The sequence below is a fragment of the Hylobates moloch genome, unplaced genomic scaffold, assembly GCF_009828535.3.
Source record: "Hylobates moloch isolate HMO894 unplaced genomic scaffold, HMol_V3 SCAFFOLD_2, whole genome shotgun sequence".
Lineage (NCBI taxonomy): Eukaryota > Metazoa > Chordata > Mammalia > Primates > Hylobatidae > Hylobates > Hylobates moloch.
In genome coordinates this window covers 151,115,592-151,142,699 of record NW_026652277.1, presented here as the reverse complement: position 1 = coordinate 151,142,699, position 27,108 = coordinate 151,115,592, and the positions used below count along the sequence as shown (strand labels likewise).

General features: G+C 38.5%; 1 protein-coding gene and 1 long non-coding RNA gene across 12 annotated transcripts in view; one reads left to right on the top strand and one right to left on the bottom strand.

The window, feature by feature from the left end:
- The window catches only part of EYA4 (EYA transcriptional coactivator and phosphatase 4), a 292,396-nt gene that overhangs the window by 19,882 nt on the left and 245,406 nt on the right, over positions 1 to 27,108 (bottom strand). For all 11 annotated transcript variants that reach the window (XM_032159299.1, XM_032159291.2, XM_032159305.1 and 8 more), the window contains one exon: positions 2,588 to 2,677. In XM_032159299.1, the coding sequence (XP_032015190.1) occupies positions 2,588 to 2,677 (90 nt within the window). The remainder of the gene's footprint in view (positions 1 to 2,587; positions 2,678 to 27,108) is intronic.
- Positions 2,565 to 25,611, top strand: LOC116472540 (uncharacterized). The gene is made up of 3 exons (XR_004249110.2): positions 2,565 to 2,704; positions 6,115 to 6,225; positions 24,583 to 25,611. It is a non-coding gene; the product is annotated as an uncharacterized LOC116472540 (long non-coding RNA).

Below are 27,108 nucleotides of genomic sequence, written 5' to 3'. Positions count from 1 at the left end.
GTCTTTAAGTGCCATACATGACTACAACATGTTTTTGATATACCAATATTCATTTCAAACTTGCTAGTTAGTTACAAATTCATTATATGCTACTTTCACCTTCTCACTGTAGTGTTCTTTTAAAAGTTGGGTAGCAAATTTATTCCATCTGGCTTCTAATGTGCCACTAAAAAAGCTTAACAGTTCATTTATTCCACTTATTTCCAGTAAAAAAAAAATTAACCAAATGAAATAAGCACTTTTACTTGGATACTACCACATAAAATTTCTTTTTTCTTTTTACACCTTTGAAAAGACTAATAATATTGAGATCGTCTTTACAATGCAACTCATCCATACTGATCAACAGAAAAACTAACCCCAAAAGTTATCGCTGTATGTAAAAAATTCAAGTTCTGGAAACGTTAAGGTGTTTGTTATTATCAGGTATGTATAAAATCATTCTGTATTCATAAGTAGCAGGATCAATTTAAATCAGGTTTTAGAGAGGTGATTATTATTTGTTATCTAAAACTGAAAGCTTGCCTAGTAATATTGAGCTTTCATACTGTCCATTGTAGAAAAAAAAGAGTGCCTCTTTAAACACACAGTAATTGTATTATTCAGTAAAAACATGACTCACTGTAGAGAAAAACAACAACAAAACAGCAAAATGCTATTACACAGATTTCAGCACACACATTTATGGAATGTCCTGAACCACTCATTTTTACTCTCATGTCTCAAATATAACTCAAACTGGATTGAAGACCATGTCATTTAAAAGAAAATCTTTCTAACTGGTGTGTTGGTGGGGGTGTAAATTAGTTCAACCATTGTGGAAGACAGTGTGGCAACTCCTCAAGGATCTAGAACTAGAAATACCATTTGACCCAGCAATTCCATTACTGGGTATATACCCAAAGGATTATAAATCATTCTACTATGAAGACACACGCACATGTATGTTTATTGCGGCACTGTTCACAATAGCAAAGACTTGGAACCAAGCCAAGTGCCCATCAATGATAGACTGGATAAAGAAAATGTGGCACATATACACCATGGAATACTATGCCGCCATGAAAAAGGATGAGTTCATGTCCTTTGCAGGGACATGTATGAAGCTGGAAATCGTCGTTCTCAGCAAACTAACATAAGAACAGAAAACCAAACACTGCATGTTCTCACTCATAAGTAGGAGGTGAACAATGAGAACACATGGACACAGGGAGGGGAACACCACACACTGGGGTCTGTCACGGGGTGGAGGGCTAGGAGAGGGATAACATTAGGAGAAATACCTAATGTAGATGACGGGTTGATGGGTGCAGCAAACCACCATGGCATGTGTATACCTATGTAACAAACCTGCATGTTCTGCACATGTACTCCAGAACTTAAAGTATTAAAAAAAAAGTTATTTAAGTAACTCAATAAATTGGCTTTTCTTTCTCACACACTTAACAAATTTTCAGCATAGGATGGGTCAGAAGTATGTGCTCTGGAACCAGGCAAATCTGCTTCAAATTCCAGATGTGATTTGTATGTTGTGGACCACACAATTTCTCCCTTGCATAAATAATGTGATAAACACATGTACTTCAATGCATTGTTAAGTAAATAATGGAAGGTCCAACATAAAATATCTAGAACAAGGTAGGGGTTCAGTAATAGTAATGTCCCTCTCAATTCATAATATGACTATAGATAAAAACTTTTATTTAATTATGAAACTATGAGATAAAAAATAAATTTAAACATGCCATCTGAAAAAAAATGGAAGAGAAATCTCTATTTCAGTATAGTTATGCTTGACTGAGAAGTACTTCTGCCAAGAACCTGAACTACTTAGTTATTTCAAATTATATTATCTGAATGTCTAATAACCTAGGTCATTAGCACACAGATAGCATACCTTATTGCAGTACACATTCAACTACTCTGAGGCTATTTTTCCTTGTGTCATTTCATTTTGCTGTTGTTTTTACTTTCTCTTCCTCTTATTTGCCATTTAGACACTGTCTTGCCATTTGAGGTTGAAAATGGAAACATAATTTTTAAAATGAGAAAATAAATGCATTTAAATGCATCAAATGTGCTTAAATAGTTCTAGCAGTGTTTTATCCAGAAGGGAAAGAAATGGGGAATGATAATGTTAGCTAAAGTTAAGTTTCAGATTATCCACAAAATTAATTGATCCATGCTATCACCATGAATAGTGTCTGTGAATATCGTTTAGTGATTAACCTAAATAGATTCCAGGTTAATAATCCGGAAGAGCTAATGCTGATTCCAAAGGTGTCAAGCCTGTTGTGGCTGAAACACTAAAAGAACCAAGAGTCATGTACAACTGTAGACAGTAAGGACAGCAAAGACAACAATCTCCTCTTTGGAGACATTTTTGTTCTACATATGTATTATTCCTGAACACAAATTACCTTTCTGCTTATATTTGCATACAAAATTTTTCCTCTTGACGAGAACTTTATGCTTCTCTTGAGTGGAATTTTTATCTTTCTGTTTTCTCGAGGTTATCTGCACATACAGAAACCATCTAAGAGGTCTGGTGTTGGATACAACTATTCGTACCTTGTAAAATTCTTACCTCTAAATCATTAAAAAACAAATGAGTATCAGCAAGATTAAAAATCATTTCTTCCATGCGGAGTCCAAGGGTTACAGCCATGGGGGGATCCTGTAAAGAAAATGTACACATAATGAGGTAAAATTTCAGTAAGCACTTATTATTAAAAATATTTTAAGCACATATTGCTGTGGTGGAAGAGGGAGGAGACTGTGTGGGTTTTTACTGAAGATTCAAAAGATTTCTCAGTTATCCAAAAAGGTGACTTTCCAGAAGGTTCAGACATACCAAATGCACAGGCACACCTGGGAATTCAGACATACGTAACATTAACTCAGCATACATTTTCATATAAAGCTGTATGTTCAGGAGAGAAGGAGGAAGGGAATCAGCTAGTTCATATGACCCAGTTTACATATAATCTATGGAAAGTATTCTGGAGAAAGGTATTTGGATGGGGTGCTGAAGAATGGAGCAAACTTGCTAAAAAGAAAGGATGTCTTTTTAAGAATAATGACAAATAATGAGAATTAAAAGATAGAGAAAAATAGGTCAACTGGGTATTTATAGGACTTGAGTAGAGAATGTTATCTGGAGGTGAAACAGGAAGAGCTGGCAGAGGATGGTGCGACCATCACTTAATTTTTAATTGCATTTTTATCAACAAGGTAAGAGGAATCTCCCTATCCAAACGTGTAGAGTTTGTTCTAACCTGCATTTGACTCAGGTTGAAGAAGGGAGGGGTGAGAATAGCTAAAAGAACATTAGTTCTCTAAGTGTAATCCAGGTAAAAAATACATGCTTTGGGAAGTTAATGAAAGTGATGGGGTCAGTAAAGAGTTAAAATGACTCAATTTTTGTTTACAGAAACCAAGATATTAAACAGCAGCAAGGAGCTGAAAATCAAGACCAGAGTTGTTACTTTACCATAATTAACTGCAGCTGAAGGCCTAGGATCAAGAGATATAAGACTAAAAAGAAAGGAGCATTTGGGGATAGGGATCAGAATAGGGAAGTAATTCATGCTCAAACATTGTGTTTAAAATTATCAAAGTTGGAATGATGTCTAAAGAAGAACTGCTCATAGGTGCAACTCTGAAGATATGGGAAAGAAAAAACCTGGAAGGGACAAACCCTTAAAATTTGAGACCCAATGGGTGTTAGCAGGGAGAATAATAAGGTTTTGAATAAAGCTGACAAGTCTAGAAGGATACTATTGGTTTTGGCTGGGAAGTTATTTTGGAAGACCTCAGAGGGTGATTTGGGTTGAGTGGCTGGGCCAGGAGCCAGACTGCAAGGATTTGAGAAGAGAGAGCCGAAATTGTGTTTTCAACGTTCTGATAGTTGGCATTTCAAGAAATGTATCTCAACTTGGGGAAATGTAACGCAAACTTTACTCAATTTATGATAAGAACATGCAACCCAGGTCAGGCCAGGTAGTATTCATCTACACCCTGAACTGATTCCATTTGCAAGGAGAAACCACTTTTCATTCCACACCTCCACTATGATAACCCATTTTATTCCTATGTTTCCTTTCATCATGTTTTGAGGGGGAAGCCCTAAAGTGTAAACATATTTGAGATGTCATCCTGTGTTCTGTAGCCATGAAAACCTGGAGAATAGGAATTAAATGCTAAGAAAAAGACTTTGAGTGCTAAGGGGTCAGTGGGGTATGAGAGCTAAACTAAGACTTGATGTGAGCAAAGATAGAGATACTAATATGCTGGATTTCAACATAATTTTCTAATTGTTTAAATCTCCTCATTTAGAGATTTATGTGGATTTCATAGGCAGAGATTCTCATTTCTCAGTAATGGATGCTGACTCTTCACATACCTGATGGCCTCCTGGTATTTTGTCATCCGGTAGCTTGACTGTGCTGCCGGATTCATCCGTCTTCCAGTGACAGAACCATTTGGGACTATAGACCCAAAGATCAAATCAGTTCTATTTTAGCCAACAAACATTCATTCAAAACAAGAATAAAATTATTAATAAGTAGGCTGGGCACAGTGGCTCACGCCTGTAATCCTAGCACTTTGGGAGGCTGAGGCAGGCAGACCATTTGAGGTCAGGAGTTCGAGACCAGCCTGGCCAACATGGTAAAACCCTGTTTCTAATAAAAATACAAAAACTATCTGGACACAGTGGCGTGTGCCTGTAATCCCAGCTACTCGGGATGCTGAGGCACGAGAATCCCTTGAACCTGGTAGGCGGAGGTTGCAGTCAGCCAAGATCACGCCACTGTACTCCAGCTTGGGTGACAGAGTGAAACTGTATCTCAAAAGAAAAAAAAAAATATTAGTCAGTGCCAGTTTGTGTCTCAAGGGGTTTCAGAGCTCAGAAGGGCCCCTTGCTCTGTTTCCTTCAAGCACAAAATTCTTCTTTTTTCTTCTTTTATTTTTGTTGATCATGTTTTTGTTGAATTAAAATCTCTAAAGGTTGTGTAAATTAAAAAAATACATTTTGTCTTTTTTGGTTGAAAAATTCCTATTATTAGTCTGTCTTTTTGGCAGGGTTGGGGGAACTCGGCATTAAATAGGCTGAGGACATTCTATGAAACTATTCTGCCTAGTCATGGAACCATGAACAAAGTCTACAGAAATACCAGGAAAAATCAAATGTAATTATACCGTGAAAACATATAATTCTATTAGTGATGCTCTGTGCTTTTGAGGAATGTTCACTGATGCAAGACAATAAAACTGAGCTCCACACTACTCTGTTACGTTTCTGATGATTACTGCCCTAAAGATATATATTTCAGATAGGAGTTCAGAAATATCTGATTTAAAATGTTTTCCTTCTGGAGACCAGGTTGGTTAGGCTCTTATCCTATGATTTGCCAATTTTTCTTTTTAAGTTTTAAATACAATTATTGAATTTCTTATGTTCATTCTTCACATTCTTTGTATTTACAGATCAGATTTATGGGGATGGGAGAAAACATATTGTTCCTTTTGATTGTTACTTTGATCAATTCCATGCTTCTGAAGTACGTAACTCTGTGCTACCCAAACAGTGATAGGAAAATCCATGAAGAATGCATTTTGTACATCTGATAAGCATGCAAACAAGCATAATTTTTTTAAAAAAGCAAAATGCAAGAATCTGCTAGCAAGCAAGCATGGCATGTGGTATGATAAAAACTGTAGTTGAGCACTCCACTGGAATGCAACCCCACGGCACTGGGAGGGCTGGTCATTTGTTTTTCAAGCTGCGGCGATTCCACATCACACACTCTATGAGAGCCAGGACTTAGTAAGCATTTTGGCAAAATATCATTTGTAACTGGGAAAGTTTAGGTTTGTGGTTTGCTGGAGTGTGAACTAGCTGTATTTTACTAAGGTTTCCAGAGAGCAAGGCCTATTGAAAGAGAGATATTTCGTCAGCCATGCCAAAGGCTTGGCACAGATGGGCCAGGGATAGTCATGCCATCAGCCAAGGAAAACCATGCCTGTAAGAGGTGGTGATCTTGTTTCTAAGAGAATGTCTGGGGCGGGCTTACTTTCAAATATCTAATTTTACTTTTTGTTTTTTTCCAGCTTACTAAGTCACTGGGACAGCTAATTCTAAGTGAGCAGATTACAGCACCGCATTTTTCCAGCTAAACGACTCACAGATCCAAGAATCCCAGAAAGATGACTGGACATTTGGTGGGTGTAGCCTTAGCAATGCTGGGCACCCTCCATCTTGCCAAACTGCTGTGAGGGAACTGCCAGCACCTGCAATTCCACTGTTTCATCAGGCATTTGAGAATGAAACATACTTCTGGATTGAACTCAAGTTTTATACAGAGATGTCTGCTCATTTTCATTAGATGTTTGTAGAATTATGGGCACCTTATGAATCAAGAGTTGCTTTTTTAAATTTGCATTTAAGTGTAGTGAGTGTTGAGTTTAGGGTCTAAAATGAGGTGATAGCAAAACTTGGATAGAGGAAAAAAGTGGGATAATAAAGGCACTAACAGGGTTTTGTGGAAGTTCTGATATATATTATACATATTATAACAGTTCCAAAAGGTTCAAAGTGTCTACAACAGAGTTTAATAGGAGGCAAATTGAACTACTGCCAATTTATTCTGTGTACTGCTCTATCAAAATACTGAAACTATTCCCCAGACATTTTACTGAATACAGAGAGAGAGTGAGAGAGAGAAAGAGAGAGAGAGGGAAAGAGGAAGATGAAGAAAATAAATAGCTCTTGGCCTTTAAATGTGTGGTTCTAAGCCAGATGTTGCCAGTGTATAACCAAGGCAGGATCCAGTACAGCAGTTCTCTAAATCAAAATACTAACGCCTATTAGCCATGTGAACACAGAGCATAAATTGGAGCCAGACTGTCTGTCTATGGGCCTCTGCCCTGCATTGGGCCATCAGCTGGAATTCCTCCTCTAGGGACACACTGTAAAAATATCTCTGGAGAGGCAGCAATTATGTATTTTTAAAGAAACTAAGGACTTTGTTTTTTTTAAAGACATCAACCTCTTGAAACAGTTATTCTTTTGGGACCCGTAGCATATGTGTAGACATTTGCACACAAAGATAGAAGATATGCAAGTTCATCAAGGAAGAAAGAAGGCAGGCCAGCTCCATGAACCAAGGTGGAAAAAGTTACTGGATTTTTTAGAATACATATACCCTTTAAATCATAAGAGATAAAATGAAATTCAGTCACAAATCAGAAGGGAAGTTTTACAATTGTGATACTTGTCTATGATGGATAGGTAGTGGGCTTACAAGTTCTTAGGAGGAACTGGAGAATGGTTTCAGGAACATTCATTTATTCATCACATATTTATTGAGTGACTAATTATGTATTAGACACGTTCAAATTCCAAGCAGAGAGCAGATAACCAAAAAAGCAAAGCCCGTACCTTTATGTGGTTTATATTATTACTGGATGAGCTATCTGATAAACAGACAAGAAAACAAGGGAATATAAGCATTTCAGGTGGTGATAAAGCTATGAAAGAAAAACCAGGACAAGCAGATACAGAAGTGATGAGGATGAGTGGAGAGGGCTAATTTAAAGCAAATTCAGAGAAGCCCCCTTTCAGGAGGCAATGGCAGAGAGAGAAACAGAGGCCTGACAAAGGTGAGGGAGCTAGGTATGAACAGGTGCAATGGTAGCGAACATACGCAGAGCCCAGAGGTGAGGAGTCTGTGTGTGAGAGAAGAGGGACCCTGACCAGGGTAGGGAAAGGAAACAAGGATTTTAAGAATGAAAGAGTGCTCCACTGAATGTACGTGAGAGGCCCCAGAAAGATAAGCCAAGAAGGAACACTTGATTTGGCAACAAGGTGGCTCCTCAGACTCGGCAAGTGTCATGTTATGGCAAAGCTGGAAAGAGCAGAGAAAGAGAGCAGTCACCAGAGGGGAAAATGGGCTCAAGAAGCTCTTCTAATGACAGGAATGTGACAGCAGATACGATGGTGATGGGAAGAATCTAGGAGAGTGAGAAACTGGTGGCTTAGCGAAAGAAGTCCTTTCAGGAGTCAATTCCTTGGGTAGGTGAGGGAGCACAGAACCAGGGTGCAAGAGAGGTGCAAGAGACATCTATGGCTACAGATGTAGGGGGCACCGATTTGGTGGTGCGAAGATGACAGAATTCATTTGTTTGCATTTTCCCCCCTAGTAATTGAGGAGGTTTGTACAGAATCGGGAGAGAGATGCTTGCTCTCCCTTCAGCTCTTCAAAACCTGCAATAGGAAGAGTTCATGACCCCAAGAGTGCTTGCACCCACTTGAGATTTGTGGCCACATTCAGCTGCTGAGGTACAGGCAGTCAGTGGGGTTTTCTGATGGAGAAATAATGGAGTAAGGATAGAGAGGCATTATGGCAAAGTGGGGTTATAGTGGTACATAAGGAGGACTCCAAGCTGGGAGGATGACATCTAAGACAGGGGTTCTCAGACTCCACCATGCATGGGAAACACCTGTGGAGCTTTCACAATGCCTGTTGCTTAGGCCACACCCCATACCAACTAAATCGGATTATCTGAGGTGGGTCCACGCATCAGTCATGCTAAAGCTCTGCAGTGAGTCCAATGTACAAATGAGATTGAGAGTCAGCAGATGACAATCTTGCTACTCAAAGTGTGGTTCACAGACCAGCACCATTGGCACCATCTGGGAACTGTTAGAAATGCACACTTGTAGACCCTTCCCCAGATCTAGTTTGCCAGGTAGTTTAACAAGATTATCAGGTGATTCATATACATGTTACTTTTGAATAAATACTGGTCTACAAGCTATTATAATGAGAGACTGGGATAGTTAAGAAAAATCAGAGCTGGCATGACCTTCTGGCTTTCCAAGAGTTAAGCCTCTGGGGTGCTTCCACAGGATGGTTGGACTTGAGACAGCGTGATCACTGAGTAGAACTATGGCTTAGTATAATTTCTCGGGAACTAGACTTCTCTAGATTTGCTTATGAGGAAGAGTGCCTTTTCCATCCTTCACCTCCATAAAGATCATTCTGTGGACTTTTAACTTCAAGGACCAAATGTCTGATGGTGTCTTTTTCTTAGTGATGTAGCCAATTACCTGCTGGGGAGCTGGTAAAGGTGAAAAGCTAGCACATTTTGAATTAAAAGATTTTGTTCACAATTCAAGTGTTCAGTGTAAGCAACATATTTGCAGTTGAATAGTGGTTAATGTTGTGAAGCTTAAATCGTGTGATGAAGGGGATCATCACACAACTTACCACTAGAGGCTTCTACAGTTTCAATCAGAAGGGAATCCAAATGTATTAAACTAGTAACAGAATAAATGTACTTCAAGGAGGGAATTACAGTGGTAGTACATGGCAACAGTGTAACATGGTACTTGGATGGAAAGAAAAATACCATGTTGGTGAGAATGACTGTGGGAGGATGGGCTAGAAAGCACAGGGCCCAGAGAAAAGTGGCAGAGCAGAGGTGGCAAATACACACACCTCACGAGGCTCCTCAGGACTCCAGGAGAAAGGTGATTGACACGTTAGGAGACGGCTATAGGAGGAAATGCCTAGGAGAGGGTTGATGATGATTAAAGAATACTTAAGATAAGTTAATGTCCTAATCCCCCACCTTCTCAAGATATGAGATTACATGATCATCATCAACTGACATCAAAGGAACTGAAAACTTCAGGGCAAGTTACAGAAGGCTTCTCTATGTGTTTTTAAGAGATTAGTTACCATTATCTCTCTGGTACATTAGCTTCAAGTTAATCAATGTGATGTCCTTTCAAGATCTTTCCTCTTTTCTAATGTAATTCCAGCAATTACTTGGTAAAGATGGGCTTAAATAAGTTAGTAATATATTTGGCTATTTATGAGATCACGCAGAGCCATTCCATTTAATTTTTAAAAGAAATTCTCCCCATTGTCTCAGCCCCAAATCTCCTTAAGCTGATTAGCAACTTCAGCAAAGTCTCAGGATACAAAATCAATGTACAAAAATCACAAGCATTCTTGTACACCAATCACAGACAAACAGAGAGCCAAATCATGAGTGAACTCCCATTCACAATTGCTTCAAAGAGAATAAAATACCAGGAATCCAACTTACAAGGGACGTGAAGGACCTCTTCAAGGAGAACTACAAACCACTGCTCAATGAAATAAAAGAGGATACAAACAAATGGAAGAACATTCCATGCTCATGGGTTGGAAGAATCAATATCATGAAAATGGCCATACTGCCCAAGGTAATTTATAGATTCAATGCCATCCCCATCAAGCTACCAATGACTTTCTTCACAGAATTGGAAAAAACTACTTTAAAGTTCATATGGAACCAAAAAAGAGCCCGCATTGCCAAGTCAATCCTACGCCAAATGAACAAAGCTGGAGGCATCACGCTACCTGACTTCAAACTATACTACAAGGCTACAGTAACCAAAACAGCATGGTACTGGTACCACAACAGAGACATAGATCAATGGAACAGAACAGAGCCCTCAGAAATAATGCCGCATATCTACAACTATCTGATCTTTGAAAAACCTGACAAAAACAAGCAATGGGGAAAGGATTCCCTATTTAATAAATGGTGCTGGGAAAACTGGCTAGCCATATGTAGAAAGCTGAAACTGGATCCCTTCCTTACACCTTATACAAAAATTAATTCAAGATGGATTAAAGACTTACATGTTAGACCTAAAACCATAAAAACCCTAGAAGAAAACCTAGGCAATACCATTCAGGACATAGGCGTGGGCAGGGACTTCATGTCTAAAACACCAAAAAGCAATGGCAACATAAGCCAAAATTGACAAATGGGATCTAATTAAACTAAAGAGCTTCTGCACAGCAAAAGAAACTACCATCAGAGTGAACAGGCAACCTATAGAATGGGAGAAAAATTTTGCAACCTACTCATCTGACAAAGGGCTAATATCCAGAATCTACAATGAACTCAAACAAATTTACAAGAAAAAAACAAACAACCCCATCAAAAAGTGGGCCAAGGACATGAACAGACACTTCTCAAAAGAAGACATTTATGCAGTCAAAAAACACATGAAAAAATGCTCATCATCACTGGCCATCAGAGAAATGGAAATCAAAACCACAATGAGATACCATCTCACACCAGTTAGAATGGCCATCATTAAAAAGTCAGGAAACAACAGGTGCTGGAGAGGATGTGGAGAAATAGGAACACTTTTACACTGTTGGTGGGACTGTAAACTAGTTCAACCATTGTGGAAGTCAGTGTGGCGATTCCTCAGGGATCTACAACTAGAAATACCATTTGACCCAGCCATCCCATTACTGGGTATATACCCAAAGGACTATAAATCATGCTGCTATAAAGACACATGCACACGTATATTTATTGTGGCACTATTCACAATAGCAAAGACTTGGAACCAACCCAAATGTCCAACAACGATAGACTGGATTAAGAAAATGTGGCACATATACACCATGGAATACTATGCAGCCATAAAAAATGATGAGTTCGTGTCCTTTGTAGGGACATGGATGAAACTGGAAACCATCATTCTCAGTAAACTATCGCAAGGACAAAAAACCAAACACTGCATGTTCTCACTCATAGGTGGGAATTGAACAATGAGAACTCATGGACACAGGAAGGGGAACATCACACTCCGGGGACTGTTGTGGGGCAGGGGGAGGGGGGAGGGACAGCATTGGGAGATATACCTAATGCTAGATGACGTGTTGATGGGTGCAGGAAGTCAACATGGCACATGGATACATATGTAACAAACCTGCACATTGTGCACATGTACCCTAAAACCTAAAGTATAATAATAAAAAAAAAAAAAGAAATTCTCAGAATAAACATATACTCAACACAAAGCTCTGAAAAGGGAGACAATAGGTAGCAATGATTCCCCAATTTCCTAGGGAAGAGTTTGAGATATGTCACTGTCTTTGATTTGGCTTTATTTTCACATGCATATGTATGATATTTATGTACACACTATATACATACACATGCACACACAATCAAACTTACTATAAGCTACCAGTAAAAACATTATGCATTTTTTGAGGCTTGCAAATTCTGTAATCATTTCTTTTATATAATATATACCAAAGCCACTCTCTAGTCACCCTGGCATAGTGCTACTTCTCTGCAACACTGACTGACTCATATTATGAGGTAAAATAACAGATACAAATATAAAATGCAAATTTCCTTAGAAAAATTCAGTTTCCTGTATTCCAGATTTCCTTGAAACTAAATAAATAGGTTATGCTTACTCAATGTTTATTCTGTGGTGAGTTTTAATGCTTTAACTTATTTAACCCTCAGAATCAAATTACTACTTTTATTATTCTCCTCATTTTATATACAAGACAACTGAGGCTCATAAATGCTAAATAAACTACTCAAGGTCACATGGGTACTAGGAGGGAGAGGTAGAATTTGAACTCGGGGTCATTCTCCCTCCAAAGCCAGAGCCCTCTAAGCATATGGTGTTTGTTAGCACTGCCATTAGGATTGCCTCAGATCCATGGTTCTAACACTTGATTAATTCCATTACTTTCTATTAAACCATGTTGGTTTTCTTTAGTCCAAATGCACAAACATCAGTATTTATCTTCATGACTAGCCTATCATTTAAAATCCAGCCAAATGCCATGTTAGAAGTATTTTTCTACACAAATGTGTGTAGACTGTTCAATATACAAGCAATCAATTGATTAATTATGATGAACATATTATTTTGCCGGCACTGCTGTTAATATGAGATGTTGTCTAAAATAAGCAAGCAGTTTGGGGAACCTGAATCTGAGTTTCACATTATCAGGCAACCATTCACTTTTCCTTCAGTTCCTTCACTTTTTTCCCCTGACTTGGGCTATTTCCTCTGTGTCCTTACTGTGGAATAAGTTTAGAGTATCATAGCTTCATAGCACATGATACATTGATGATCCAAGATAAACCAAATCCCTAAAGCACAATTTATATAGCTTTCTTCACCCTCCCCTGAAAACAAGAGGAATCACTGCAAGTTATCAGGTAAAATGATATAACAATCAGGGAACAGAAATAAACTCTAACATGACGGATGATTCCTGGCCTACATCCTGTCGAATTTACAAGCTCCTATTTTAGAGTTTTGCAGCACAGAAACTGTACATTGCAATTGCTGCTCAGCTGCAAAACCCATCACCAGCCTCATAGCAGCAGGGCTCAGATAGCAAGGTTCCTCATTCACCGTCATCAGAAATGTCCAGGAATAGTTCTGCTTGGAAAAGACAGTGATGACAATTGAACAGGGTCAAAAAGTGATAACCCATTAGGAAGATGCTTGGGAAATTCACATTATTTAATTTATAAATGGAAGTAGAATTTTCCAAAAGTTTTTTTTTAATTAAAACACAAAAGTTAGGACAATTTATGGGTAAAAGGTCATTCCTACATTATTGTGGTCCACACATTTTATTTTTACAGGTTGTGGGGAAAGAACATGAGACCAAAAGAATATAGAGATTAAGAACCTGCCAAAGAGATATGGATGTCACTGATCTTGCCACTTACGAGCTATGTATGGTAGTACCAATCACACAGGGTGATGGAAAAAGCTAATGAGAGAATGCATTTCACAGGACACTCAGCCAAGGGCCAGGCGCACAGTAACCAGTTAAAAATGATACTCAGTATTGCCCACTAATTACGGGTGGGGGGAGAGGAAGAAAGACAGGTAGATATGTAGGTAGGTATGGTAATTTCAGGATATGATTGACATCTCTGGTCTTCATAGGTGCAGCTCCCAGCTCACTATATTGAGGCCACTGCAGTGCCACTTCACATGGTGCGGGAGTAAACATTGACCTTGCAGGTCTGAAAACACCTGCCTTTAGTTATTTCTCATTTTGGAGAAAGAAGGTATATTTTTATGAATTTTCTCTAACCTAGGAGGTAGATGATAGTTTTCACCGTGTAGTGTCATTTTTATATATGTACATTATCTCATTTAAGCCACCCTGTAACTCCTGGAAGGAAATGAATTATAACCATTTTCAGATGAAACCGGCTCAGAGGTCAAATAGTTTGCTCAGAGGTCAAACAGTTTGCTCTTAGGCACAGCCAGGCACAGGAGGTCCTTCTGACTTTTAGCTCAGTGCTACTTCAGCTAGTCGACTGCCTTCCAGGCTGTACTCTGAGCAAGCTCCAGGATTCAGGAACCTCCTTCATGGTGACCAAGAATGATGGGGAAGGGTGGTCATGTAGGGGAAATGGGATCTCTCCAGTCCCCCATCTGTTCATTTTACCTAGAGCAGTTCTGCCCTTAGATGTTCTATACAGTGATGTTCTCAGTCATATGTGTGTAGAGGAATCTCTGGCTAAAATAATAAAAAAAATCACTATGTTATACCAAAACGTTACACTCCAAAATGCATATTGTGGAAATAAGACTGATCTAAGAAATTAAAAGAATTAAGGACCCATAATAATTTCAAGCTTAGACAATCTTAACACTATAAAGATCTTTTCCCCCCTCCCAGAAATAATGGCTCTGGTCACTTTTGTTATTAGCAATGCAAAGTCCTGACTTAACTAATCATCAGAATGACCTTTTTTCAGTCAGTCCTCAAGGTTATTACTGATGACATTAGGGAACTGAGGGATTAAACCTAGTTATAGAGGATTCTTTTAAACATCTCATGACCTTTAATATGATAACATGCATTGAATGGCTATAAAATGTAAGCATTCCCTAAATCTATTTGACCATGGCCTTTTCTCAAAGACTATTAATTAACACGTTCATTAGTTTGCTCAAGGAAAAAAAGTCTTGGAAATACTCCACTCTAGTGGTTCTCAAAATGCAGCCCAGGACCATCAGCTTTATCTGGAAATTTGTTCCAAATGCAAAACCTATAGTCCCACCCCAAACCTCCAGACTCAAACTCTGGGTTGTAACCCAGCGATCTGTGCTTAACAGGTTCTGCAGGTTATTGTGACACACACTCAAGTTTCAGAAGCACTGTTCCTATCTAAGGCGTGGCCATTCTTACTGCATAGCATCTCCTAAGTGGTCAACTTGTGTCCACTCTTATTCTAAATTCTACTCTCTACATAGCAGACAATGATAAACCTAAAACTCCCCAACAGCTTCCCACTGCAACCAGAAAAAACCCAAACACCTTACCATAATGAAGAGTCCTTGCGTGGTCCAGCCCTTGCCTACCTCTCTCTTCTTATAAATAAATGAATATATTTCTTAATATTTCTTTATAAATAAATAATCTCTGTAGTATTTATTTTTTATTTTTGTGGGTACATAGTAGGTGTATATACACATGGGATACATGAGATTTTTTTTTTTTTTTTTTGAGACAGAGTCTCACTCTGTTGCCCAGGCTGGAATGCAGTGGAGCCATCTCAGCTCACTGCAACCTCTGCTTCTGGGGTTCAGGCGATTCTCCTGCCTCAGCCTCCTGAGTAGCTGGGATTACAGGTGCCCACCACCACACCTGGCTAATTTTTGTATTTTTAGCAGAGATGGGGTTTTGCCATGTTGGCCAGGCTGGTCTTGAACTCCTGACCTCAGGTGATCTGCCCACTTCAGCCTCCCAAAGCGCTGGGATTACAGGTGTGAGCCACCGCACCCGGCGTCATGAGATATTTTGATACAGGTATACAATGCATAATAATCACATCAGGGTAAATGGGATATCCATCACCTCAAGTGTTTATCATTTTGTTGTGTTACAGACAATCTAATTAAACTTTTAGTTATTTTATAATTTTATTTATTTATTTTTTACTCTGACACCTGGGCTGGACTGCAGTGGTGTGAACATGGCTCACTGTAGCCTCAACCTCTGAGCTCAAATGATCCTCCAATGTCAGCCTCCTGAGTAGCTGAGAATACAGGCATGCACCACCATGCCCAGCTAATTAAAAAAAAAAACACTTTTTTTTTGTAGAGGCAGGGTCTCACTATGTTGCCCAGGCTAATCTCCAACTCCTGGCCTAAGTGATTCTCCTGCCTCACCTCCCAAAGTGTTAGGATTACAGGCCTGAGTTACTGTGCCTGGACTCTCTTAGTTATTTTAAAATGTACAATAAATTATTGTTGACTATAGTCACCCTGATGTGCTATCAAATACTAGATCTTATTCATTCTAACTATATTTTTGTACCCATTAACCATTCCCACTAACTGCACCCCTCAACAACTACCCTTCCCAACCTCTAGTAACCATCGTTCTACTCTATCACCATTAGTTCAATTTTTAGCTTCCAAATAAGTAAGAATATGTAAAGTTTGTCACCTTGTGCCTGGCTTATTTCACTTAAAGAGCTCCAGTTCCATCCATGTTGCTAAAAATGACAGGATCTCATTTTTTATGGCTGAATAGTACTCCATTGTGTATATGCACCACATTTTCTTTACCATTCATCTGTTGATAGACGCCTAGGTAGCTTCCAAATCTTGGCTATTGTGAAAAGTGCTGAAATAAACATAGGAGTGCAAATATCTCTTTGATATGCTGATTTCCTTTCTGTCGGGTATATACCTAGCAATGAGATTGCTGGATCATATGGTACTTCTATTTTTGGTTTTTGAGGAACCTCCAAACTGTTCTCCATAGTGGTGGTACTAATTTACATTCCCACAAACAGTGTATGAGGGTTCCCTTTTCTGTACATCCTCATTGGCATTGCCTATCTTTTGGATATAAGCCATTTTAAGTGCCGTAAGATGGTATCTCATTGTAGTTTTGAGTTTCTCTGATGATCAATGATGGGAACACCTTTTCATGTACCTGTTTGCCATGTGTATGTCTTCTGAGAAATATCTATTCAAATTTCTTGGCCGGTTTTTATTCAGATTATTAAATATTTTCCTATTGAGTTGAGTTCCTTATATGTTCCGCTTATTAATCCCTTGTATAATGGATAGTTTGAAAATATGTTCTCATATTCTGTGGATTATCTCTTCACTTTGTTGACTGTGTTCTTTGCTGTGCAGAAGCTTTTTAACTTGATGGCTCCCATTTATCCATTTTTGCTTTGGTTGCCTGTGCTTGTGGGGTACTGCTCAAGAAATCTTTCCCCAGTCCAATGTCCTAGAGAGTTTCCCCAATGTTTTATTGTAGTAGTTTTATAGTTTGAGATCTTACATTTAAGTCTTTAGTCCATTTTGATTTGATTTTTGTATATGGCAAGAGACAGGGGTCTAGTTTTGTTCTTCTTCACGTGGATCTCTGTTATCCCAGCACCATTTATTGAAGAGACTGTCCTCTCCCCAATGTATGTGCTTGGCATCTTTGTAAAAAATGATTTCACTGTAAATGTATGAATTTGTTTCTAGGTACTCTATTCTTTTCATTGCTTTATATGTCTGTTTTTATGCCAGTACCATGTTGTTTTTGTTACTATCACTTTGTGTTATAATTTGAAGTCAGGTAATGTGATTTTTCCAGTTTTACTCCTTTTGCTCAGGGTAGCTTTGGCTATTCTGGGTCTTCTGTGTTTCCATATAAATTTTAGGATTTTTTTTTTCTGTGAAGAATGTCAGTAGTATTTTGATAGTGATTGCATTGAATTGATAGATTGATTCAGGTAAAACAGACATTTTAACAATATTGATTCTTCTAGTCCATGAACATGGAACCTCTTTCCATTTTTTTGTGTCCTCTTCAATTTATGCCATCAATGTTTTATAGTTTTCATTGTAGAGATCTTTCACTTCTTTGGTTAATTCCTAGGAATTTTATTTTATATGTAGCTATTACAAATAGCATTACTTTTTTATTTCTTATTCAGATTGTTCACAGCTGACATATAAAAATGCTTCTGATTTTTGTATGTTGATTCTGTATCCTGCAACTTTACTGATTTTATCAGCTCTAATAGTTTTTCGATGGAATCTTTAAGCTTTTCTAAAAATAAGATTATATCATCTACAAATAAGGCTAATTTGACTTCTTCCTTTCCAAATTGGATGCCATTTATTTCTTTCTATTGTCTAACTGCTCTAACTAGGACTTCCAGTACTATGCTGAATAACAATGGTGACAGTGGGCATCTTTGTTGTGTTCCAGATCTTAGAGGAAAGGTTTTCAATTTTTCCCCATTCTGTGTGATATCAGCTGCAGGTCTGTCACATATGGCTTTTATTGTGTTGAGGTATTGTCCTTCTATACCCAGTTTTTTGAAGATTTTTTTTTTATCAGGAAAGGATGTTGAATTTTATCAAATACTTTTCAGCATCAGATGAAATAATCTTTATGTGTTTCATTCTGTTGGTATGATGTATCACATTGGTTGATTTGCCTATGTTGAACCATCCTTGCATCCCTGGGGTAAAGCCCACTTGGGTCATGATGAATTATCTTTTCAACGTGTTGTTGAATTCAGTTTGCTAGTATTTTGTTGAGGATTTTTGCATCAATATTTATCAAGGATATTGGCCTGTAGCTTTCTTTCTCTAATGTGTCTTCATCTGGTTTTGGTATCAGAGTAAAAATAGCCCTGTAGAATGAGTGTGGAAATATTCCCTCCTCTGTTTTCTGGAATAGTTTGGGCAGGGTTGCTATTAGCTCTTCCTTAAACGTTTGGAAAAATTCAGCAGTAAAGTCATAGGGTCCCAGGCTTTCTTTTCTTTTTTCTCTCTTTTTTTTTAATTTGAGACAGAGTCTCGCTCTGTCACCCAGGCTGGAGTGCAGTGGCAGTAACTCGGCTCACTGCAAGCTCTGCCACCCGGGTTCATGCCCTTCTCCTGCCTCAGCCTCCCGAGTAGCTGGAACTACAGGTGCCTGCCACCATGCCTGGCTAATTTTTTGTATTTTTTAGTAGAGGCGGGGTTTCACCATGTTAGCCAGGATGGTCTTGATCTCCTGACCTCGTGATCCACCTGCCTCGGCCTCCCAAAGTGCTGGGATTACAGGCGTAAGCCACTGTGCTGGGCCTGCTGGGGTACTTTTTATTGCAGCTTCCATCTCTACTTGTTATTGGTGTGTTCACGTTTTGGACTTCTTCATGATTCAATCTTGACAGCTTTATATGTCTAGTTGTTGGTCCATTCCATCTAGATTTTCCAGTTTATTGGCATGCAGTTTCTCACAGTAGCCTCTAAGAATCCTTTGAATTTCTGAAGTATAGGTTGTAATGTCTCCTTTTTCATTTCTGGTTTTACTTATTTGAGTCTTCTTTTTTGTTAGCTAGGCTGGTTAAATATTTGTCTATTTTGTTTATCTTTTCAAAAAACCAACTTTTAATTTTGTTGATCTTTTGTATTTTTTTCATTTCAAGTTCATTTATTTCTTCTCTGATCTTTTCTAGTTCTTTAAGATGCATCATTAGGTTGTTTATTTGAAGTTTTTCTACTTTTTTGATGCAGACAATTACAGCTATAAACTTTCCTCTTAGTGCTGCTTTCACTGTATTCCATAGGGTTTAGTATTTTGTGTTTCCATTATCATTTTTTTCTTTCAACAAATTTTTAATTTCCTTCTTAATTTTTTCATTGACCCATTGGTCATTCAGGAGTTACTGTTTAGTTTCCATATGCTTGCATAGTTTCCAAAATTCCTCATTATTGATTTCTAATTTTACTCCATTGTGGTCAGAGAAGATACATAATATAATTTCATTTTTAAAAATTTTTAAAGACTTGTATTGTGGCCTAACATGTGGTCTATCATGAGAATGATCCATGTGTATAGGAGAAGAATGTATATTCTGCAGTTGTTGTATGAAATGTTCTGTAAATATCTATTAGGTCCATTTGGTCTAAGTCTGTGCAGATTAAGTCCAGTGTTTTCTTCATTGATTTTGTGTCTAGATGATGTGCCCAATGCTGAAAGTCAGGTGCCGAAGTCTCCAGTGACTATGGTATTGAAGTTTATCTCTCTCTTTAGTACTAATGATATTTGCTTTATATATCTGGGTGCTCCAGTATTGAGTGCATATACATTTAAAATTGTTATATCCTCTTGCTGATTTGACTCCTTTATTATTACTTGATGACCTTCTTTTGTCTAATTTTTATGGTTTTTTTGTTTTACTTTTTGTGTTGAAATCTACTTTGATGATTATAAGTATAGCTACTCTAGCTCTTTTTTAGTTTTCATTTCCAGGAAATATATTTTTCCATCCCATTATTTTCAGTTTCTGTGTGTCTTTACAGGTGAAGTGTGTTTCTTGTAGGCAAGAGATCACTGGGTCACAGTTTTTTTTTTTTTTTTTTAATCTATTCAGCCACTCTATATCTTTTCATTGGAGAGTTTAGTCCATTTACATTCAATGTTATTACTGATAAGTAAGGGCTTATTCCTGCCATTTTGTTATTTGTTTGCTGGTTGTTTTGTGGTTTCCTCTTCCTTCTTCTTGTCTTCCTTTTAGTAAAGATGACTTATTTGTTGGTATGTTTCAATCTCTTGCTTTGTATTTTTGGTGTATCTGTTGTATGTTTTTTGATTTGCAGTTATCATGAGGCTTGCAAATAATATAACTCATTAATTGAAATTGATGGCAATGTAACACTGATTGCATAAACCAACAAACTAACAAACCAGCAAAGAGAAAACTAATTAAAAACTCTACACTTTGACCCTGTCCCCCTGCTTTTTAACTATTTGTTGTTTCTATTTATATCCTATTTTACTATGTCTTGAAAAGTTGTCACAGTTACTATTTTTAATTTTAAAATATTTTAAAAGTAAAAGACTACTTTTAGTCTTTTACTTAAAGTATGAGTAGCTTACATACCCCAATTACAGTGTTACACTATTCTGTGTTTTTCTGTGTACTTATTGCTACCTGTGAGTTTTTTACCTTCAGATGAGTTCTTACTGCTCATTAACATCCCTTTCTTTCAGACTGAAGAACTCCCTTTAGCATTTCTTATAGGATAAATCCAGTGCTGATGAAATCACTCAGTTTTTGTTTGTCTGGGAAAGTATTTCTCCTTCATGTTTGAAGGATATTGACACTAGATATACTATTCTAGGGTAAATATATATTTTTTTTATCCTTCAGCACTTTAAATATGTCATGCCACTCCCTCCTAGCCTATAAGGTTTCCACTGAAAAGTCTGCTGCCATGTACTGGAGCTCCACTGTATGTTCCTTGTTTCTTTTCTTTCACTGATTTTAGGATCCTTTCTCTATTCTTGGGCTTTGAGGTTTGATTATCAAATGCTTTGAGGTAGTCTTTTTTGGGTTAAATTTTATTGGTGTTCTAGAACCTTCTTGCATGTGGATATTGATATCTTTCTCTAGGTTTGGGAAGTTCTCTGTTATTATCCTTTTCAATAAACCTTCTAGCCCCACCCCTCCATCTCCTGTTTAAGGCCAATAACTCTTAGATTTGCCCTTTTGAGGCTATTTTCTAAATCTTGTAGGTGTGCTTCGTTGGTTTTTATTCTTTTTTCTTTTGTCTCCCCTGGCTGTGTATTTTCAAATAGCCTGTCTTCAGGCTCACTGATTCCTTCTTCTGCTTTATCAATTCTGCTATTAAGAGACTCTGATGCATTCTTCAGTATGTCCATTACATTTTCAACTCCAGAATTTCTGCTTGATTCTTTTTACTTCAATATCTTTGTTAAATTTATTTTATAGGATTCTGAATTCCTTTCTGTTATCTTGAATTTTGTTGAGATTCCTCAAAAAAGCTATTTTGAATTCTCTATTGGAAAGGTCACATATCTCCATCTCTCTAGGATTGATCACTGGTGCCTTGTTTGGTGATGTCATGTTTTCCTGGGTAGTCTTAATGATTGTGGATGCCCACCAGTGTGAACATTGAAGAGTTAGGTATTTACTGGAGTCGCTGCTGTCTGGGCTTCTTTATACTTGTCCTTTTTGGGAAGGCTTTTGAGGTATTTGATGGAACTTGGGTGTTGTGATCTAAGTTTTTGGTATCTGCATTAAATGGGGGCACCCCAAGCCCAGTAATACTGTGGCTCTTGCAGACTCACAGAGATGCCCTCTTGGTGGTCTTAGATAAGATCTCAAAGAATTCTCTGGATTACCAGGCAGAGACTTTTGTTCTATTCCCTTACTTTCTCCCAAACAAATGGGGTCTCTCTCTTGTGTTGAGCTGCCTGGAGCTGGGGAAAGGGTGACACAGCACCTCTGTGACCACCACCCTGGGATTGTGCTGGATCAGACCTGCAGCCAGCACAGGACTGGGTCACATTCAAAGCCTGTGGTAACCACTGCCTGGCTACCACCTATGTTTGCTCAAGGCTCTACAATCAGCAGGTGGCAAAGCTAGCCAAGTTTGTATGCTTCCCTTCAGGGTGTCAAGTTCTCCTGGTCCCTGGTGGGTGTAGAGAGCCTGGCTCTATCTAGGAGCTAGGACCTGAATCTGGAATCTACCTGGTGCTCTATTAGGAAACTACCTGTTGCTCTATTCTACTGTGGTTGAGCTGGTGCCCAAGCCACAAAATGAAGTCCTTCCGACTTTTCCCTACCCTTTCCACAAGCAGAAAATTCTCTCCCATGACCACTACTGACTGCTCCAGGCCCAGATGTTCATTCAATGCCCAAGGGCTCTTCAGTCAGCTTATGGTGAATGCTTTCACGCCTAGGGCTCTCCCTTCAGGGCAGTGGGCTCCCCTCTGACCTAAGGCAGGTGCAGAAATGCCATCCAAGAGCCATGGCCTGGAATCAGGGACCCCACATGCTGACCTGGTGCCCTATCCCACTGTTGCCAAGCTGGTACCTAAACTGCAAGAGGAAGTCCCCTTTATTCTTCCTTCTCCTTTTCTCAAGTAAAAGGAGTCCCTCTCCATAGCCACCACAGCTAGGAATATGCTGGGTCACACCTGAAGCCAGCACATCTCTGAGTCTCACCCAAGGCCTGTGGCAAGTACTGCCTTGCTACTACTGTTGATTATTCAGGGCCTAAGAGTGATGAATCTTGGTAGCAGGTGATGAATCTTGCCAAGAGTGGATCCTTCCCTTCAAGGAAGCAAGCTTCCTTCAGGGCGTGTGTAGAAATGTTATCTGGGAACCAGGGCCTGGAATTGGGGCCTCAGGACTCTGCCTGGTGCCCTTTCTTTCTGTGACTGAGTTAGTATCCAAGTTGCAAGGCAAATTCCTCTTTACTCTTTCCTCTCCTCCCTCAAGTGGAAGGAAGACATCTCTACTGGAACTGTGAGCTGTGACGCCTGGGCCTGAGGGAGGGGCAGCACAAGCACTCCCTTGGCTGCCCTGGCTGGTGTCTCACCAGGTCATGTGTCTGCCGAGTCCACTGGCTTCAAGCCCAGCAGAGCAGCAGGACTTGTCCAGGAATTGTGGTCCTTGTGGCCTAAACTGCCTGGACCCCAGAGCACTTTATCCTATGGTGGTGACGATTTGCCAGAACTCAGGTTCCAACAGCTGAGATGGGAGATTCTTCTCTAGCTAGGACTGGTCTAAATGCCCCCTCCATGGGTGTTGGCTAAGTTCTACCCAGTGTTGCTTTCTGCTGTGAAAGGGCACTGAGTTCCAATGCAAAACCCTACACTCACTGAGCTCTCCCTCCCCCAAGTGCACAGATTCTCTCTCTGTGCCATTCGGCTGCTGCTGGAAGACCAGCGTGGGGTGGTGGTGTCAGCAATTCAAGACTGTCTTTCTTACCCTCTTCAGTGCCTCTTTCAGTAATATGAGGAGTTAAAACTAGGTATTGTGTGATTGCTCACCTGGCTTTTGGTTCTTATGAAGGTGCTTTCGTTGTGTGGATACTTACTCAATTTGGTGTTGCTGCAGGGAGGACAATCAGTGGAGGTTTCTATTTTGCCAACTTGTTCCACCTCCTTCCCTTTACCTTGTACTATTCTTTCTCTTGTTTACAACCTTCCAGCCACACTAGACTTCATATTCCTGGAACACTGGAAGATCAGCACCCACTGCTGGAATGCTCTTTCCAATTCTCCCACTCTCTTAATTTGCAGGGCTAGCTCCTCTCAGTACCAATGTCACTTCCTCAGTCACATACCCCAGTCACTCATTATATGACCTAGTTTTATTTTCTTCACAGAAGTTACTAATACCCGAAATGTGTTTTTTTGTTTTGTTTTGTTTTTTGTTTGGTTTGTAAGCTCCATGAGAGCAAGAAGCATGTCTATTGATATTACTAAATATTTGTTAAATGAATGCAGTCTGTCTGAGGAGCTCTAGTTTACTATTTTTCAGTTATGGCTTGTGGTGAAGCTGAAGCTACCCAATGTCATCTCTGTCCCATCTGCAGTGAACCCTGAGGTGTCTGTGGTCCATAGCTTCATAAGATGGGCCTTATTTAGCTACTTCTCAATATGCCATGATACTAATTTATTACTGGCTAAAAGGCAGTGCCGATTTTCTGGATTACATTAAGTAAACTGTCAATGATAAAACAACTTTTAGAAAAATATATGTAATAATTCAATAAATAAGGCAGTATAGTTGTTTTTCATGGAATTCGACAAGGATGTTTTTATTTTTATTAGAAAAAATATAGCCTAAAAACACTTTTACTTTAGTTTTCTTAAATTGCTCTGAGTAAAAACATTATTCAATGTGGTCAATCTAACAGATGGTGTTATTCCCATTTTACAGATTTCGAAACTGAAGATTTAAGTAATTTGCCAGAGTCAGAATGCTGTAAGCATCAGAACTGGATTTTCAAACTTAAGTTTATCTGACTCAAAAGTTTTTGCCTTTCACCACCACCCTATTGCTTCTAAAATGTCAAACATCGGCTGAACCACAGGACAGGTACCCTATAAATGTAAGTTTATCTTTCTCGTCCCCTTCCAATAGTGCCTCTGATTCTTTCTGTATTCTGCCCCACCAGCAGGTACTGATTATTGTCTGCCACATTCTATTTCATGGAATATTTCTTAAGTTTTACCTTTTGAAGAAAACACATCCCAAGTGTCTGAGAGAAGATCATTAAAATTACAACTTAAAAGAGAACTCACCCAACTGCCTATGAAACTTAGCTGCACAAAAATATTGCAATCAGCTCAACAGGATTTACTGTGTGCTTCTGATAAGCCAATACTACTTAGAAGAAATTCTTCACATTATGGTCTGGAAACTTTTTATATTGCACACTTAATCAGTAGTAGAATATTGAATGTGTACTCCAGATTTCTGTATAATTTACTTATAAATTACATACTTATATTTTAATTATGATCTTATATATTTATAATATATATAATAAAATATATTTATAATATAAAATTTCAAATATTGAAATCCTAACCCCAATGTGAGAAGCATTAGAAGGGGGAGCCTTTGGGACATAATTAGGTCATGAGGGTAAAGCCCTCATGAATGGGATTAGTGCCCTTATAAAAAGACACAAGAGTTTGCTTTCTATCCTATTCTCTCTGCTCTCCACCATGTGAGGTAGAGGACATGGCAAGAAGACTGCCATCTGTAAACCCAGAAGCAGGCCCTCACCAGAACTCAATCTGTTGACAAGCTGACCTTGGCCTTCTCAGCCTCCAAAACTGTGAGAAATAAATGTTTGTTATTTAATCCACCTAGTCTATGGTAATTTGTTATAGCAGCAGAGCTAAGACAATGTATCTATAAAGTATGTGCATTGTGAAACAGACAATAGAAGTTAATAAATACGAGATACAAATGTATGTGTGTATGTGGTATTCATTCTAATATTTCCTTTCTTTATCCCAATGGAGTGTCTTGTATGTCTGGTGTACATGTATACATCCTGCTTTGTAGAAGATTGCTTTAGATGATACTTGTGATAAAAGGGCAAACACTTCTTGTAAATGGTTGTTAAACAAAATTGTTACCTTCACAAATGTTTAGCAATATCCATTACCTATACCAAAACCAAATGACAACGCAGATTCACCCAAAGTGTAATTTAGGAAGACTAGACTTGAATGCAATTTTATCATTACTTGTCAGAAGACAAAGCTTAATATAGTTGCTAAAAACTGCATGAGCATGAGATATTATAAAATAATGGAATGCTATGAAGACATAGGAAGACATTTCTGTAAGCGTGATATGTAAAGGAACCAAAGATACAACTTTGAGTATAGTAACTGACAGTAAGCCAACATGTTCTGAGTTGGCTTTAGTTTGATTATGAGCCCTACAGAGTCTAAGACTTAAACAGTTATTGCCTAAACAGTTGTGTTTCTAGCCAAAAAGCCTTTCAGAGTTGCATTGGTGTTCAGAGAAGCACTCACAGAGGTTTGTAATAATGATGTTATAAGAAGCTAACTATATGGGCGTGGTGGCTCACACCTATAATCCCAGCACTTTGGAGGCCGAGGGGCAGGCAGATCACTTGAGGTCAGGAGTTCGAGACCAGCCTGGCCAACATGGTGAAACCCCGTCTCTACCAAAAATACAAAAATTAGCCAGGCGTGGTGGCAGGCGCCTGTGATCCCAGCTACTCGAGAGGCTAAGGCAGGTGGATCATTTGAGCCCGGGAGGCAGAGGTTGCAGTAAGCCGAGAACATGTCACTGCACTCCAGCCTGGGGGACAGAGTGAGAGTTTGTCTCAAAATAATAATAATAATAATAATAATAATAATAATAATAATAATAAAATAAATAAATAAATAAAAGAAAAAATAAAAACAATAGCAAGAGAGAAAGGCAGGTGAGGCATGAGACCATCTATCGCTGACTTTGTGTATGGGAGGGGGTGTTACCTCGGTTGCTGTTCATATGTGTACTCAAGTTACAGAAAAACACTCATTCATAAATCCAAAAGATCTGTCAAACGAAAGATTACTCGCTATTGCTATAAAATTGCAACAAATTAGTTCAAATAATTTATTAAAGCTCTTTTATTGGGGATAATATATGATTTTATAATGTTTTAAAGTCCATTTCAATTTCCAATTTTTTTTCTAAAATAATTATGTGAGACTAAGAAGCTTGGTCTTGATGTAGAAAACTCAGTCCTTTTGAAGAAATAGCAAGGAATTCAATTTATAATTAGCTTTGTTAAATTTGCCAGTTCATATTAAAGAACTATAAGACACTAGAAATAGATAATTAAGAGAAGATTTCACAGACTGCAATAAAAAAAACACTTAAAAGCATTTTTAAATGGCCCTTGATTTTAAACACAAAAAATTTAAC